General features: G+C 47.9%; 1 protein-coding gene across 1 annotated transcript in view; it reads right to left on the bottom strand.

The window, feature by feature from the left end:
* Positions 1-3,411: 3,411 nt before the first annotated feature.
* Positions 3,412-15,228, bottom strand: part of LOC119971087 (cadherin-11-like) — a 209,250-nt gene continuing 197,433 nt past the window's right edge. Inside the window, 2 exon segments of the mRNA XM_038806239.1 lie at positions 3,412-4,927; positions 9,587-9,838. Coding sequence (XP_038662167.1) covers positions 4,434-4,927; positions 9,587-9,838 — 746 coding nt within the window. The 3' untranslated portion in view covers positions 3,412-4,433.

The raw sequence follows: 15,228 nt of genomic DNA, 5'->3' as shown, positions 1-15,228 counted from the left end.
AAGGCCAGAATCGAACCCGGTCCCTGGTGGGGGAGGAAATAAATACAACAACAATCACTAGGGTGAAAGTACCAGGGAAACTAATGGGGCTAAAGGCTGATAAGTCCCTTAACCTGATGTGTTGCATCCCAGGATATTAAAGGAAGGAACTACTGAGATCGTGGATACATTGATCGTCATCTTCCAAGAAGCCTTAAATTCTGGAAAACTGCCAATGTAACACCTTGACTCCGAAGCGAGGGAGACAGAAACAGATAACCAAAAACCAGTTAGTTTAATTTCTGTCATTGGGAAAATGTCAAGGGTCCATCACAGAGGATGTAATAGCAGAGCATTTAGAAATACACAATTTAATCAGGAGATTCAGCATGGCTTAATGAAGGGGGAAGTCATGCCTGACAAATTTGGGCAGCACAGTAGCATTGTGGATAGCACAATTGCTTCACAGCTCCAGGGTCCCAGGTTTGATTCCGGCTTGGGTCACTGTCTGTGCGGAGTCTGCACGTCCTCCCCGTGTGTGCGTGGGTTTCCTCCTGGTGCTCCGGTTTCCTCCCACAGTCACAAAGATGTGCAGGTTAGGTGGATTGGCCATGATAAATTGCCCTTAGTGTCCAAAACTGCCCTTAGTGTTGGGTGGGGTTACTGGGTTGTGGGGATAGGGTGGAGGTGTTGACCTTGGGTATGGTGCTCTTTCCAGGAGATGGTGCAAACTCGATGGGCCGAATGGCCTCCTTCTGCACTGTAAATTCTGTAAATTCTATGAAAATTTGTGAGAATTCTTTGCGGTAGTAACAAATAGGATAGATGAAGGGAACCAGTAGATGTAAAATACTTGGGATTTCCAAAAAGTGTTCAATATGGTGCTGCACAAAAGGCTACTTGAGATAAGAGCTCATGGTGTTGGGGTGGTATATTAGCATTGAGAGAGCATTGGCTAACTGATTGAAGACAGAGCTGGGATAAAGGGGACAGTTTGAAAGTGTCAACTGTAACTGGTGGAGTGTCACAGGGATCCGTGCTGAGGCCACAATTATTCAAAATATATCAATATCTTGGACGAGAGAAATGAATCTACTACTGCCAAGTTTGCAGATGACATAAAAATAGATGTGGAGGCAAGTGTTGAGGATGACACAAAGTCTTCGGAGGGATACAGATCGGTGAGGTGAGTGGGTAACAACTCGGCTGATGGAATAGATTGTGGGAAAGTGGAAAGTTGTGCACTTTGGTGGGAGAATAAAGGAGCTGAATATTATTTAAGTGAAGGAAGGTGCAGAAAACTGCATCGCAGAGGGATTTAGCGGTACTTGTGCATAAATCACAAAAAGCTAGCATATAAATTCAGGTAATTGGGAATGCAAGTCGAATGTTGGCCTTTATTTCAAAGGTAATGGATTTTAAAAGTCTTGCTAAAACTATACAAAGCAGGGGCTGTTTAGCACAGGGCTAAATCGCTGGCTTTGAAAGCAGGCCAAGCAGGCCAGCAGCACGGTTCGATTCCCGTAACAGCCTCCCCGAACAGGCGCCGGAATGTGGCGACTAGGGGCTTTTCACAGTAACTTCATTTGAAGCCTACTCGTGACAATAAGCGATTTTCATTTCATTTCATTTTCACTAGTTAACTCACACCTGGAATGCTGCATACAGTTTTGGGCCCCTTATCTAAGGAAGTATGTACTGGCGTTGGAGACAGTCCAGAGAAGGTCCGCTAGGTTGATCCTGGGTATGGAGGGATTTTAAATTTTTAATTTTTATTCATTTACGAGATTTGCATGCCACTGGTTAGGCCAGCATTTATTGCCCATCCCTAGTTGCCCTTCAGAAGGTGGTGGTGAGCTGCCTTCTCGAACCGCTGCAGTACTTGAGGTGTAGGTACACCCACTGTGCTGTTAGTGGGGGGGGGGGGGAGTTCCAGGATGTTGCCCTAGCGACAGTGAAGGAACAACGCTATATTTCTAAGTCAGGATGATGAGGGACTTGGAGAGGAACCTCCAGGTGGTGGGGTTCCCAGCTATCTGCTGCTCTTGTCCTTCAAGATGGTGGTGGTCGTGGGTTTGGATGGTGCTGCCAAGGAACCTTGGTGAATTCCTGCAGTGCATTTTGTAGATGGTAATAATAATCTTTATTATTGTCACAAGGAGGCTTACATTAACACTGCAATGAAGTTACTGTGAGAATCTACTCAACGCCACACTCTGACGCCCATTCGGGTACACAGTGGGAGAATTCAGAATGTCTAATTCACCTAAGAAGCACATTTTTCGGGACTTGTGGGAGGAAACTAGGGCACGGAGGAAACCCACGCAGACACAGGGAGAACGTGCAGACTCCACACAGACAGTGACCCAAGACGGGAACAGACAGTGACCCAAGACAGGAATCGAACATGGGACTCTGCCGCTGTGAAGCAATAGTGCAAACCACTGTGGTACCCTGCACACGGCTGCCACTGTCGATCAGTGGTGGAGGGTTTGTATGTTCGTGGAAGGAGGAGCAATCAAGAGGGCTGTTTTGTCTTGGATTGGTCGAGTGTTGGATCGAGCTGCACTCATGAAGACAAATGGAGAGTATTCCATCACACTCCGGACTTGTGCCTTGTAGATGGTGGTGGGGGGGGTCAGGAGGTGAGTTACTCGCTGTAGGATTCCTAGTCTTTGACGGGCACTGGTAGCCACAGTATTAATATGGCTGGTCCAGTTCAGTTTCTGATCAATGGTAACCACCAGGATGTTGATTGTTATGACGAGAGGTTGAGTAGGTTGAGCCTGTACTCATTGGAGGTTTGAAGAATGAGAGACGACCTTATTGAGGCATAAAGAATTCTCAGGGGGTTTGACATTGTAGATGCTGAGAGGTTGTTTCCCCTTGTGGAAGAGTCTAGGACCAAAGGGCATAATCTCAGAATAAGGGGTCACCCATTTAAAACAGAGATGAGGAGGAATTTCTACTCTGAGAGGGCAGTGAATCTGTGGAATTCTTTATCGCAGAGAGCTGTCAAGGCTGGGGTGTTAAATATGTTCAAGGCTGAGATAGACAGATTTTTAATCAGTCAAGGAATTGAAGGGTGTGGGGTAAGGCGGGAGATTGGAATTGAGGATCATACAAGGTCAGCCATGATCTCATTGAATGGTGGAGCAGACTCGATGGGCCGAATGGTTTCCTTCTGCTTCTTATGGTCTTAGCCATAATGGTCTGCAGGCATCTCTCTCTCTTGAGAGCTTGAAGTGGACCATTCTGAATCAAGCACTGGGCAAGGAGAGGAGACAGGTCCCAAGACTGCAGCAGCCAGAACGGTGAATTGAACCGCCGCTGATGGTGTTATTCTGAACCAGATGTTAACCATCGAACTAACTGAGCTAACCAGACACCCCTGACCTGACATCCACCCAGAGAAATACGCAGAATCGATGACAACTTGTAGAAAAATTCTTTTATTGTAAAGTCCGGCTTCTCTGCCCGAAGCACAATAATAAAGCAACAGTACAATGTCCATAAAATAGAATAGTGATGCCTTAACATTTTGTTGCATGTCATATTATTGAGACTTCATGTATTTTTTACTAAAATAAGAACTTTTAAGATTGTACAAATTGACACATAGAAATGATGTAGAAATCAGGCATCTCTCTCACCTTAATGGGGACAGGACTGTGCCCGACACATATTAAACACAATACTTAAAAGCAAAAAAAAAAATGGTTTACAAGATTTAAACATGAATACAGTCTTGTTCTTTTGCTTTTGCAAAGACAGATTAGTCCCGTGCCTCTCAATGTCGCTGCGAGCTGTACCACAGGGAATATTCTCGCAAACAGAATGAGTGTAGCCAGCGACTAAACCCAATACTTAAGGCTCAATATTCAAACTGTTTTATTGTCCGTCTTGCTCATGGCACGTTCCGTGTCTTGCGACCCACAAAGATCTGCGGAAAAAGATCTTCCGTATCTTCCCCCCTCAATTGATCGACCAATAACGTACCGTTGAGTTGATTTTTTTTTCCTTACTCTTTAAAGCTTTATCTTACAGTTCAGTCATATCTGTTCCAGCTTCTTTGAAAAACTGCAGGAAGTTCGTTTGAAGGCAAGCCAGCTTCATTGCTTCTTTCTTTGTTCTGGATGTTGTGGGCGAGTGAGAGGACAAGAGACTGGAAGGTGGAAAACAGCAATGGCACAGCTTCGGGTGAGCCCCTTTCACAGTATCCACCAATTAAAAATAAAAACGTCCTTCAACATTGAAAGGATGAAGTCACTGACATCAGTTCCTGTGCTCAATAAAATTGAGCATATATATATATTTTTTTAAAAAAGGAAAAAAAAGGGGGAAAAAAAGAAAAAAAAGGGATGTAAATCCGTTCGATCCCACCAAATTTCCAGTCCGGCATTTCTCTCGAAGGGTTGATGTAGAATTTTAAGGCTCGGCTGCTCTGTTGTGTGTTAAGATTCTTCACAGGTCTCTTTAGATCCATACAACTCTGCCAACCTCTTAAACCGGGGTCCCCAACTGTTGAGGTAATCATAGTCCAGGTCAGATTCTGTGGTGGCCGATTCCAGAGAGCTGAGGGATCCCGCCACCGAGTCCCTCCCTTCGTAGCCGTAGATCTGGATGGAGTCATAGGGGGGGGCGGTGGGGTCGCAGTCGGCCTCCTGGAGCCTGACCTTGATGAAGTCGTCAACATCGACGCTGTTGGGGGCGGTGCAGAAGCCTTGCCTGGGCATGTACTGGAGCTCAGGCTTGATGTCCTTCCGCGGGAGGAAGCCATTCAGGCCGTCGGGGTTCTGCAGTGTGGCGATATCGAAGGCCTCAGTGTCTTCCTCCCCTCCTCCTTCATCATCGTAGCTGATAATGTTCTCCCGCACGTCCTCCTCTTCAAACACTATCAAGGGCTCTTTCTTTTGACGCCTCAAGGTCACAAACAGAACCACGATCACTGGGGAGGGTGGAAAATAAATATGCGTTACCATTTGGAAAAGGCCTTACTTAAGAAGAATATTTAACAACCTTCCCCAGACCACGGACTGCACCCTCACACAGACGCGAAAATGTAGCATATCCAAAAACCTGCTCAGCTGACAAGCTGAAGACTCAATAAAGGGTATATACAGCCTTGCACTGTAACTAATGGCTTCACAAGTTCCAAATGCACTGTAGTTGCATGTCAATCATTGATATATTATCTTTTCAACCCATTGGTTGCCTCCCATTGCACACGTTCACCTTTCGAGGACAACTATGGTTCATCTGGGTTTGTATTAGAAACAGGAATGCACTTCATTTCTGGAAGAGGAGACAAGATAGTTTGAAGTGATTAATAGCCCATGCCTACACTCTCAGTGGAAGCGGATTGAGTGTTTCAATAAAAGTGGAAAAAAATGTACTGGGTTGAGATTTATGGGGGACGGGACGGCGGTATTATATACTCTACATCCCCAGGAGGAAATGTCAGGTTCCATCAGACCCACGTTAAACAAAGCCGCCCCCCCCCTACAGCAATAATACGCTGCGGACAACTTTAAATAGGTGAGAGAGGGACACCTGCACCTCAGTGGGAGGAAGTCCTCGCCCGCGAGAGCTTCTGGCCAATTTGAATGATGCAACTCAGTAGTGGGCACTGCTGGAATTCCAACTAGGCCCAGGATGAAGATAGAAAAGACCCAGGTAAATCCCCATTTTGGGACTAAGTCCTGTGGCGGGGCAGGATTGGGAAGGTTTCCCACTGTGCAGGCCAAGGGGAAATCCCACCCTCATCAATTATGCATCTGGGGATTGGGGATGCTGGTTTTGATTGTGCGTGACCCGCAGTCATTTCAGGTGCCCAACGTCACTGACCCACCACTGAAGGAACACTGGAGGCTGGAAGATAGGCTTCCTCGCTGACATTGAAGCTGGAAGATGCTCTGCCCACCCACTTATGTGAAGTTCCGGGCTCCAATGTTGCAGGCGGCCTCCAACCCGAACTCCAGAGGCATCCCCAGGCCTTTTTCAGGTGAGTCCCAATTTCTGCATGCCATGTTGGTCCGGACATGTTGTGGACTGGCATGATTTCCCGCTGGCATCACGCATGGTGGTTGGCTAATCACTCAACAGACATCACAGGAGACCTGAGAAGCATTAACCTGCCCTCTCTCTGTACGGCTGTTGCCATTTTTTCTATTCAGACAGTTAAGACCAGTATAGCGGGGGCAAGGCACGCGTTCTGTTCACGCCGGCTGTGGGGTGGCTGCCAGATTGGCCAAGTGGCCTTTTATTCAGGCCTCCTGCACTCAATTCAGAGGCTGATCGGTGCATCGGTTTGTCGGTCCCCAGGGATGAACAGAGACAATTCTGGGCCCATAACCGGGACAAACGAGGAAGACCATGAGGGCACTTTTGTGCTCCTGCTCCCCACCTCATCACATTATTTTCCCAAAGTTAGTGGCCATCCCGGTGCCCGATCACTCGCTTAAAGCTCCTTGGGAACTGGAGAAGGCATTAGAGAAATGTAAGTTTGCATTGGTGTCTGAATGCTGGCCTGTTTACTTAGTGAAGAGCCCTTCACACTAATTTGGCCACAGGAGGCATGCGGACCCCATTGGTAAAGAGGGTTATCTCTCCCTACAGTTTGAGGATAAAACCGATCTCCAATGCTGCCTGTAGTTTGGGTTTTAGCCAGGTTGTGCATCTTTCACACCGGGCTGAATTCTCCGGTCCACCAGCCGCATGTTTCACGGTGGCGTGCCATTCGCTGGTGGCGGGATTCTATCTTCCCGCTGCTTGTTTAGCACAGTGGGCTAAACAGCTGGCTTGTAATGCAGAACAAGGCCAGCAGCGCGGGTTCAATTCCCGTACCGGCCTCCCCAAACAGGTGCCAGAATGTGGCGACGAGGGGCTTTTCACAGTAACTTCATTGAAACCTACTTGTGACAATAAGCGATTATTATTATTATTGTCAATGAGGTTTTCCATTGAAGCCACCCCAGGCCGCCGGGAAACCCCTGGGCAAAGGTACGCGGGCGGCAGGAATCTGTCAGGAACCTCAACTGTCTGCACGCTTGTATCTCCCTCGCAAAACAAAAGGAACAACGATTTATTTCTGATGTGATTTATTTCTCGGAAGAGATCTTTACAACCTTACATGTTATCCTCCTTACATAAGGAAGGATATACTTGCATTGGAGGGGGATTGGAGAAGTTTTACTGGGTTGATTCCTGGGATGTAAGGGTTTGTCTTCCGCGGAAAGGTTGAACAGGTTGGGTCGATCCTCGTTGGAGTTTAGAAGAATGCGAGGCGGTCTTATAGAAATATAAGATTGTGAGGTGGTTCGACAGGATAAATGCTGAGAGGATGGTTGGGGAACCTGGCACCATTTATAAATAGGGGGTCTCTCACTTTAGGCAGAGGTGAGGAGGAATTTATTTTCGAGGACGGTCATCAATCTTTGGAATTCTGTTCCCAGGGAGCAGTTGAGGTCGAGTCACTCAATATATTCAAGACTGACTCGGGCAGATCTTTGCTCTGCGAGGGTTAAGGGGAACAGGCAGGAGCGTGAAGTTGAGGCCGCAGTCAGACCAAACATCATCTCATTAAATGATGGAGCAGTCTCGATGGGCCGAATGGCCTGCTCCTCCTCCCGTTTCATACGGACTTGTGGTTTCGGTGTCGATTCGCCAAATGACACGTCTCGGGAGTCAGTGATTCATCTGACGCTCAGCCTTAAGAAACGTTAATCCACTCATTGTAAATTCAAAATAAATCAGTGAGTGGTTTTTGTCACCTCACTGATTACCTGACCCCACAAAGAGGGTCAAATGTCAAAACCACAGCTCTCTGCAATTCTGAGGTGTCCACATTGAGTGCGCAAAGGGGGACGAGGTTAATGCAACACAAACATCGCTCAGCCTGACTGCCTTCTCGCAATACATGTTTTCTGAAAGATATTTTTGGTCTATTTAACTTGCGTTCACAGGGAAGATTTTCATCTCGACTCAACTCTCATTTGCCCACAAGCAAGAAGAGTGAGGCACAAAGCGGAAGGAGAGAACCTGCCTTTACAAAACTCCTTTCCTGACCCAAAGCACTTTACAGTGAGTTCAGTATTTCTTGAAGCAGGATCATGGTTGTAATGTCGGGAAATGTGGTAGTTGATTTGAACACAGCAAAATCCCACAACAGCAAGACCATAAAGGCCACAAAATCTAACTTTTCTTGTTGGTGTTGGTTGAGGGGTAAATATTAGCACTGGACACCAGCGCAAACTCCCATATACTTCTTCAAAATAGTATGGTGGGATCTTTTTATGTTTACCTGAGAGAGGCATCAGAGTTCAGTTTAATGTCTTGCTCAGCTTCACAGAACATAAACCAGACTGATATTCCGTGCATTACGGACAGAGTGCTGCACTCAGAGTTGACATTTATCAGATGGGTCACAGTTCAACTAATAAATGACTATGTGTGCGATCGAACAGCCTCATCGCTCCCGACTCAGTGATGCGGCGGGGCCGTTAAATCTCATGAGAGGCTTTTGGTCGTCTCGCGAGATGTGACAAGGTCTCATGAGATGTTGCGATCTGGATATAGTCTTCAGTTAAATATGTCTGGGCCACAGGTCGAACCCCGTGCCTGCGGCACCTCACCGTGGCTTCGTTTGGAACTGGTTCCCACAAACGTGGTCCAGGCATAACAGCCCTTGAGGGGGCCTCCCAGGCGATCAGAGGCCGCCGGTTGGTCAGGCTTTGGGCAGGGTGGTACCCTTGCACCCCATGCCACCTGGGCGACTTGGCACTGCCAGTCTGCCACCTTGGCACTGACACCCGTGCACCCTGGCTGGTATGTGTGGCCTCGGCAGGGAGTTCCCCGCAGAGGCCGCCAAAACAACAAAGTTCCCATTCAATAGCGGGGTTGTTCTCGGCACTGCAGGCTCTGAGAAATACCCCACTACCCGCGTCCAAAGCGGGACACTTTTTCTCCCCCGTTAAAACGTGCCCCATATGTCGGTTTGGGCTGGTTTGGCGGGGTGATCCGCGTCGGCTTTTTTGGTGAGATCCAGATTTTTGGTCTTGAGGAGTTTCTCAGTGGTAAATCGCACACTTCGAATTATCTTCTGCCGTTGGGAACTAAACTCGGTGGCCAAACCGGCTCCTCAGAGGTGGGGGCACCATTTTTAAAGGCCACGGACATTGCGAACCCCCCCCCCTCCCCCCCCCGCAGACTTGAGCCACCCTCTCAACCCTCGACGACCTGAGGGTCAGCCACCTGTTCATTCGTAACATATCGCGTGAGCACCCCTTCCCCCCAACCCAGGCAGGGGGCGATTCTGCCCATTATGTCATCATTATCTCATTGCTTTTCATGGGATCTGGCTGTGTTCAGACTGAATGCTGTGTTTTGCTGCACAGAAATCGTGATTATACCTCCAATGTATTTAAGAGCAGTAAAGCTCACTGGGATATCCTTAGGTTGTGGAAAGTGCGATGGAAATACCAGAGATTTTTTTTTTTTTACCACCTTCCTTTCTTTCCCTCTGTTTTTTTCTCGTTCTCCCTCAGTCTACCTTTCTCTCTCCCTCTCTCTTTCACTTTAATTTTCCTTAATCACTGCCTCCACTTACCAAGAAGTATAATGATACAGGTGAGGATGGCGATCAGCGCTCCGGTGCTGAGCCCCGCCGGCAGTGTCAAGGGTTCCACATTGCAGGACTGCACACTCCCATCCGCACTGCAGCTGCACACCTGAATGGTGAGGGTGTTGGTGCTGCTCATGGGGGGGACCCCACCATCTGAGATTACCACCGGCAAGTGGTAGACTTCCTGTTTCAGCCGCCTCATGGCTCCTCGGCGAACCTTTATGTCAGCACTGTGCCCTATACGAGGGGGGAAATTGGTGATGAGTGAGGTAACATTGGACACAATCCCTTAATACTTCTGCATGAGATGAAAGGCACAATCAACAAAATGAGTATCAGCGTCCTCCCAACTATCTTAACACTCTTAATAACAAATATTGATTGATTTTAGAGTTGGAATTTTCAAACAAATCCCCCTCTCCGATCTCAATCGCTTTCTCATAGAATCCCGACAGAGCAGAAGAAGGCCACTCGGCCCATCGGGTATACACATTCCCTCCGAAAGAGCACCCCACCTAGGCCCATGCCCGCCCGCCCGCCCTGTCCACATAGCCCCACCCAATCTGCACAACTTTGGACCGCGGGAGGAAATTTATTAGTGTCACAAGTAGGCTCACATTAACACTGCATGAATTCAGAATGTCTAATTCACCGAACAGCACGTCTTTCGGGTCTTGTGGGTGGAAACCGGAGCACCCGGAAGAGACCCACGCAGACACGGGAAGAGAACGTGTTAGACTCTGCACAGAATGTGGCCCAAGCTGGGAATCGAACCCTGGGACCGGGCGCTGTGAAGCAACAGTGTTGACCACTGTGCTGCCGTGGCCTCTTCTACATAAGAATCAGGAGCAGGAGGAGGCAATTCAGCCCCTCAAACCCACCCAGCTCTGTGTTATTCTGTCATGAGCACCCACCCCAGAGGTGAAGCAAAAGGAGTCGGGGGGAGTGGGGGGGGGTTAAGGATGAAATTGTTTTCTGATGAAGGACTGACATTGCACAGGAACAGCACTCACACTCATGCTGTAAGGCCCAAGTATTTATTTTTTTTAAAGCAGCCAAGTAATTGCTTCCAGGCAAAGTTTAACAGTCCATTTGTCATCAGAGGTTGGAGAAGCTGGAGTTGCGGGAGTCTCACAATTTGAGGGTCTTGGAATGCTGAAGAGTAGGAAGTACAAAGAGGAAATGAAACGCAACTGGTCACGAGCAGCTTTCGGGGACACAGGAGCTGCCGAACCCACGCGGTCCTTGTAGCCAATTGCTCGATACTGTTACAGAATGTTTCACATGACATGCCCTTTCAGATGGGATCTCGCTGCAGTGACCGCCCACCCCCTCCCTCCAGCAACAACTGGAGCCAAGCACCCCATTGGCACTCACTACTCAGAATTCCAGCAGGAAGGATGGCATTTCAGGGCAGGGAACTGTGCGCCGCTGCTGTGCAGTGCCCCCAGCCCTGCAACAGAGAGAATCGGAGAAAGAGCCAAAAAATAAATGGTGTATTGAAATGTGAGGATAATGAGCACCCATGGGACAGGTGCAAGGCAGTCTTCAAGCACAGACAAAGGTCTGTGAAAGGCTGGAGTGTGAAACATCAGTTCAGGCCTCCTTAACCCCTTCATGGAGCGCAGAGATTTCTGAGCGAAAGCCGCGGAACGTTAACCAGAGTGTTCCACGGCAAGGCAGCAAGGTTAACGACTCTACCCAGAGTCATCAATCACGTGGCAGATTTAATTAATTGGAGGATATATCAGTAAAGTGCCCGAAACCATTTGTTATGGATCACAGGGATTGTAAGTGACCATTATAACCAGGTGGTCTCCTTTGATAAATACTCAGCTGTTTGTGGCTTGGTGGCTATTCTCCATCCCCCCATCCCCCACTCCATTGTCAAAGTGGAATTCCATCACTGGAGCGGCCTGTGGCTCGGTTAGGAGGACGTTTGCCTCGGCATCAAAGAAACCTCGGTTGATATTCCAGGATGGTACTGAGAGAGTGCCGCACTCTCCGCGGTGCTTCCTAATCTGAGTCCCTGCCTGTCCTCGCCGGTGGGTATGAAAGATCCCATGGCTTCATTCTGAAGAACAGCGGGGAATGAGGGACGGGGATGTTCTCCCCGATGTCCCACCTTTTTCCAGATTGGGCACTCCTCCCCCCCCCCCCCCGCCCCCCCACCCAAAGCAAGGTGTTCTGTCCCTGCCGTACCTTGCCAGCATAACCCCCCCACCCCCCCTCCCTCATCGCCTTTGCAGACTTCTTGAGACCTGTGGACCCCGGCACTGCTTGCAGTACCGGCAGTGGCCACACGCTCCCAGAGGGGCTGCTGGGAGGACAGAGCTGGCTGGTCCATGAGGCAGGAGCTCCTCCCGAGTGTGAGGCAGAAATTCCGTCTCGGGCGATGGACACTCCACGCTGAGGGGCGGCCATGATCCCCACCAATATTTTAGGTGGCAGTGTGGGAAACCACACACAGCTCAGATGGAAGCCAATTGCCCAATTGCTTTTAGCTTGAGGGGCATTACACTTAGTCACTCTGTAAAAACGTTCTCCCTCCAGACGTCTCCGCCATTCGAACTCTCATCAGTTTAGTGAACGAATAGCCCTGATCAACTTTGACATAATCTCAAAAGTTTAAATTAGGCCACCACCAACAAATTCTCTATTTCAGAGAACATGTTCACCTTCACTAACCTCCAATAAAGAACAAAGAACAAAGAAAAGTACAGCACAGGAACAGGCCCTTCGGCCCTCCAAGCCTGCGCCACCCATACTGCCCGTCTAAACTAAAATCTTCCACACTTCCAGGGTTCGTATCCCTCTATTCCCATCCTATTCATGTATTTATCAAGATGCCCCTTAAATGTCACTATCGTCCCTGCTTCCACTACCTCCTCCAGCAGCGAGTTCCAGGCACCCACTACCCTCTGTGGAAAAAACCTGCCTCGTACATGTCCTTTAAACCTTGCCCCTCGCACCTTAAACATATGCCCCCTAGTAATTGACCCCTCTACCCTGGGGAAAAGCCTCTGACTATCCACTCTGTCTATGCCCCTCATAGTTTTGTAGACCTCTATAAGGTCCCCCCTCAACCTCCGTCGTTCCAGTGAGAACAAACCGAATTTATTCAACCGCTCCTCATAGCTAATGCCCTCCATACCAGGCAACATCCTGGTAAATCTCTTCTGCACCCTCTCTAAAGCCTCCACATCCTTCTGGTAGTGTGGCGGCCAGAATTAAACACTATACTCCAAGTGTGAAATACAAACACACACACTAAATAAACTAAGTGCCTCTGGTGTTTGTCCCTCTTATGGGTAAACTTCACTTTGCCCCAAAACCTAAATCGAAAATCTTTTCTGTTACTGCTCTCCAAATGGTGAGCATGTGAGACATGGTTTGAGTTTCAGTAGGATTGATTCCCAAATTTGAATGTACTTACAACAGCTATTTTTCTCCCACGATTATAATCATTTTTTTTATAAAGCATATACATAAATATTCAACAGGAGGAGGAGGTGAATAAATCTCGCACATTGTGAAAGCATCTCATTAACTTTCAACTTCCTTGCCCAATGTGATCTCCAGTAGCACAACATGTATAATGCAATAAGCTCTTTAATAAGGGCAGGAAATGTCATCATTCTTACACTGCAATGATATGTCATCTCCTTGTGTAGCTATTAATATGGCGGGTTTAGAAATGGGGACTGTTAGAACTGTAGGTTTGTTAAAGTGTAGTGATGGCTTTGGATATCAAAGCTTTGCAAAGGGCCCTGGGTACTGTAAATTGGGACACTAATGAGGGATTGTGCTGAGGAGGAGGATGATGGACCTGAACAGGGCAGACAGAGAGGGGAAGCGACAGGAGTAGGGCAGAGAATAGGAACAGGACAGACGGGCATGGATGGGCACAAGACACAGAGTAAGGAGGTGCGATAGGGGCAGGGTAGAGGATACGGGATAGACACAGGGCTGAAAGAGTGGGATATGGGAAAGGCAGAGTTTGGAGGTGGGTCAGATCAAGGGACAGAAGGACTTGGATAATAATGATATTTATTGGTGTCACAAGTAGGTTTAGATTCACACTGCAATGAAGTTACTGTGAAAATCCCCTAGTCGCCACACTCCCGGCGCCTGTTCGGGTACACAGAGGGAGAATTCAGAATGTCCAAATTACCTAACAAGCGCGACTTTCGGGACTTGTGGGAGGAAACCGGAGCGCCCGGAGGAAACCCACATAGACACGGGGAGAACGCGCAGACTCCGCACAGTGACCCAAGCCAGGAATCGAACCTGGAACCCTGGCACTGTGAAGCAACAGTGTTTTTTTTTTAAAATTTAGATTAGCCAATTATTTTTTCTAATTAACGGGCAATTTAGCGTGGCCAATCCACCTACTCTGCACATTTTTGGGTTGTGGGGGCGAAACCCACGCAGACACGGGGAGAACGTGCAAACTCCACACGGACAGTGACCCAGAGCCGGGATCGAACCTGGGACCTCAGCGCAGTGAGGCGGTTGTGCTAACCACTAGGCCACCGTGCTGCCCTGTGAAGCAACAGTGTTAACCACTGTGCGACTATGCCACCCTGTTACTGCACAGAGAGAACATCATGAATTATGGGGGATAGCATCGGAATATGATCATGGAAGGGTAATAAAAAGCATGCATCATGCATTATGTATGATCAACTCACATCCGCATGTCAACACTGTCCAACAGTGATCAAGTGCAGTCATGCTTCTCATGAATATTTATCTGCCAACTGAACAGACCAGGATTGGTTCTGGAACCTTCCTGGTCTTTATTTCTTAGTTGTTACTTTTATATATTCCAAGCTCTTCAGCAGGAGGATTCAGTAACATTCCTTTTATTGCATTGCCAATCTCTGAACGAGCCAAGAGCAGGTACAGTCCTCTACAATGGAGGATTTGATCGCTACAGCCCATACAATAGGGGGAGTTATACAACAGTCACAACATTCCCACTGGATGTTAACCTTCATAGAGCTCCTTGATAGAGCTCCGCCCTACACACGGCAAGACTGTCCAGAAAGAGATTCAGAGACATCCACCTTTAGATTCTAAGGCAGACTCAATCAAGCATCCCTTCCACAGAACTCACCAAGGGCTTTTCGTTCACCAACCCTCAGCCTAACCATTCCCGTTTTCAATAACTATCGTGTCTATGGAAGCTTCACATTCTCTAAGATAAGTTCTTTGATGAAAAACGTATTTGAGTTCAGACTGAGCTGGTCAATAAATGGATGGGCCTATCCTCTTTTATCGAACGCTAATAAAAATGATCCCTTTCTCCACCCTGCCAGATTTCTCTGCAGACTTTGCCGTTGTGACATCTTGTGTTCCTGTGCTGCTGATAAATACAGCAGCAAGAAATATGGGCATCTCTGAGGTCCTATTTTCCTGATTGCTTCACATTGATTGGGAAGCTCCTTATCAGATCATTGTGTGATACTAGCCATTCCAAATGAATGTCATTAAATTTTTATTAGCTCCCAATCACTTGCGATAATAGTGTCAAGTAATGATCAGAATATCTTCTTCCTAATTAGTCCCTGAGATGCTCATGATTGAAGACAAGTTCACAGGTCACTGGGGAATGAAATAGA

This window comes from Scyliorhinus canicula, chromosome 9, assembly GCF_902713615.1.
Source record: "Scyliorhinus canicula chromosome 9, sScyCan1.1, whole genome shotgun sequence".
Lineage (NCBI taxonomy): Eukaryota > Metazoa > Chordata > Chondrichthyes > Carcharhiniformes > Scyliorhinidae > Scyliorhinus > Scyliorhinus canicula.
This window is presented reverse-complemented; position numbering and strand designations above follow the sequence as displayed.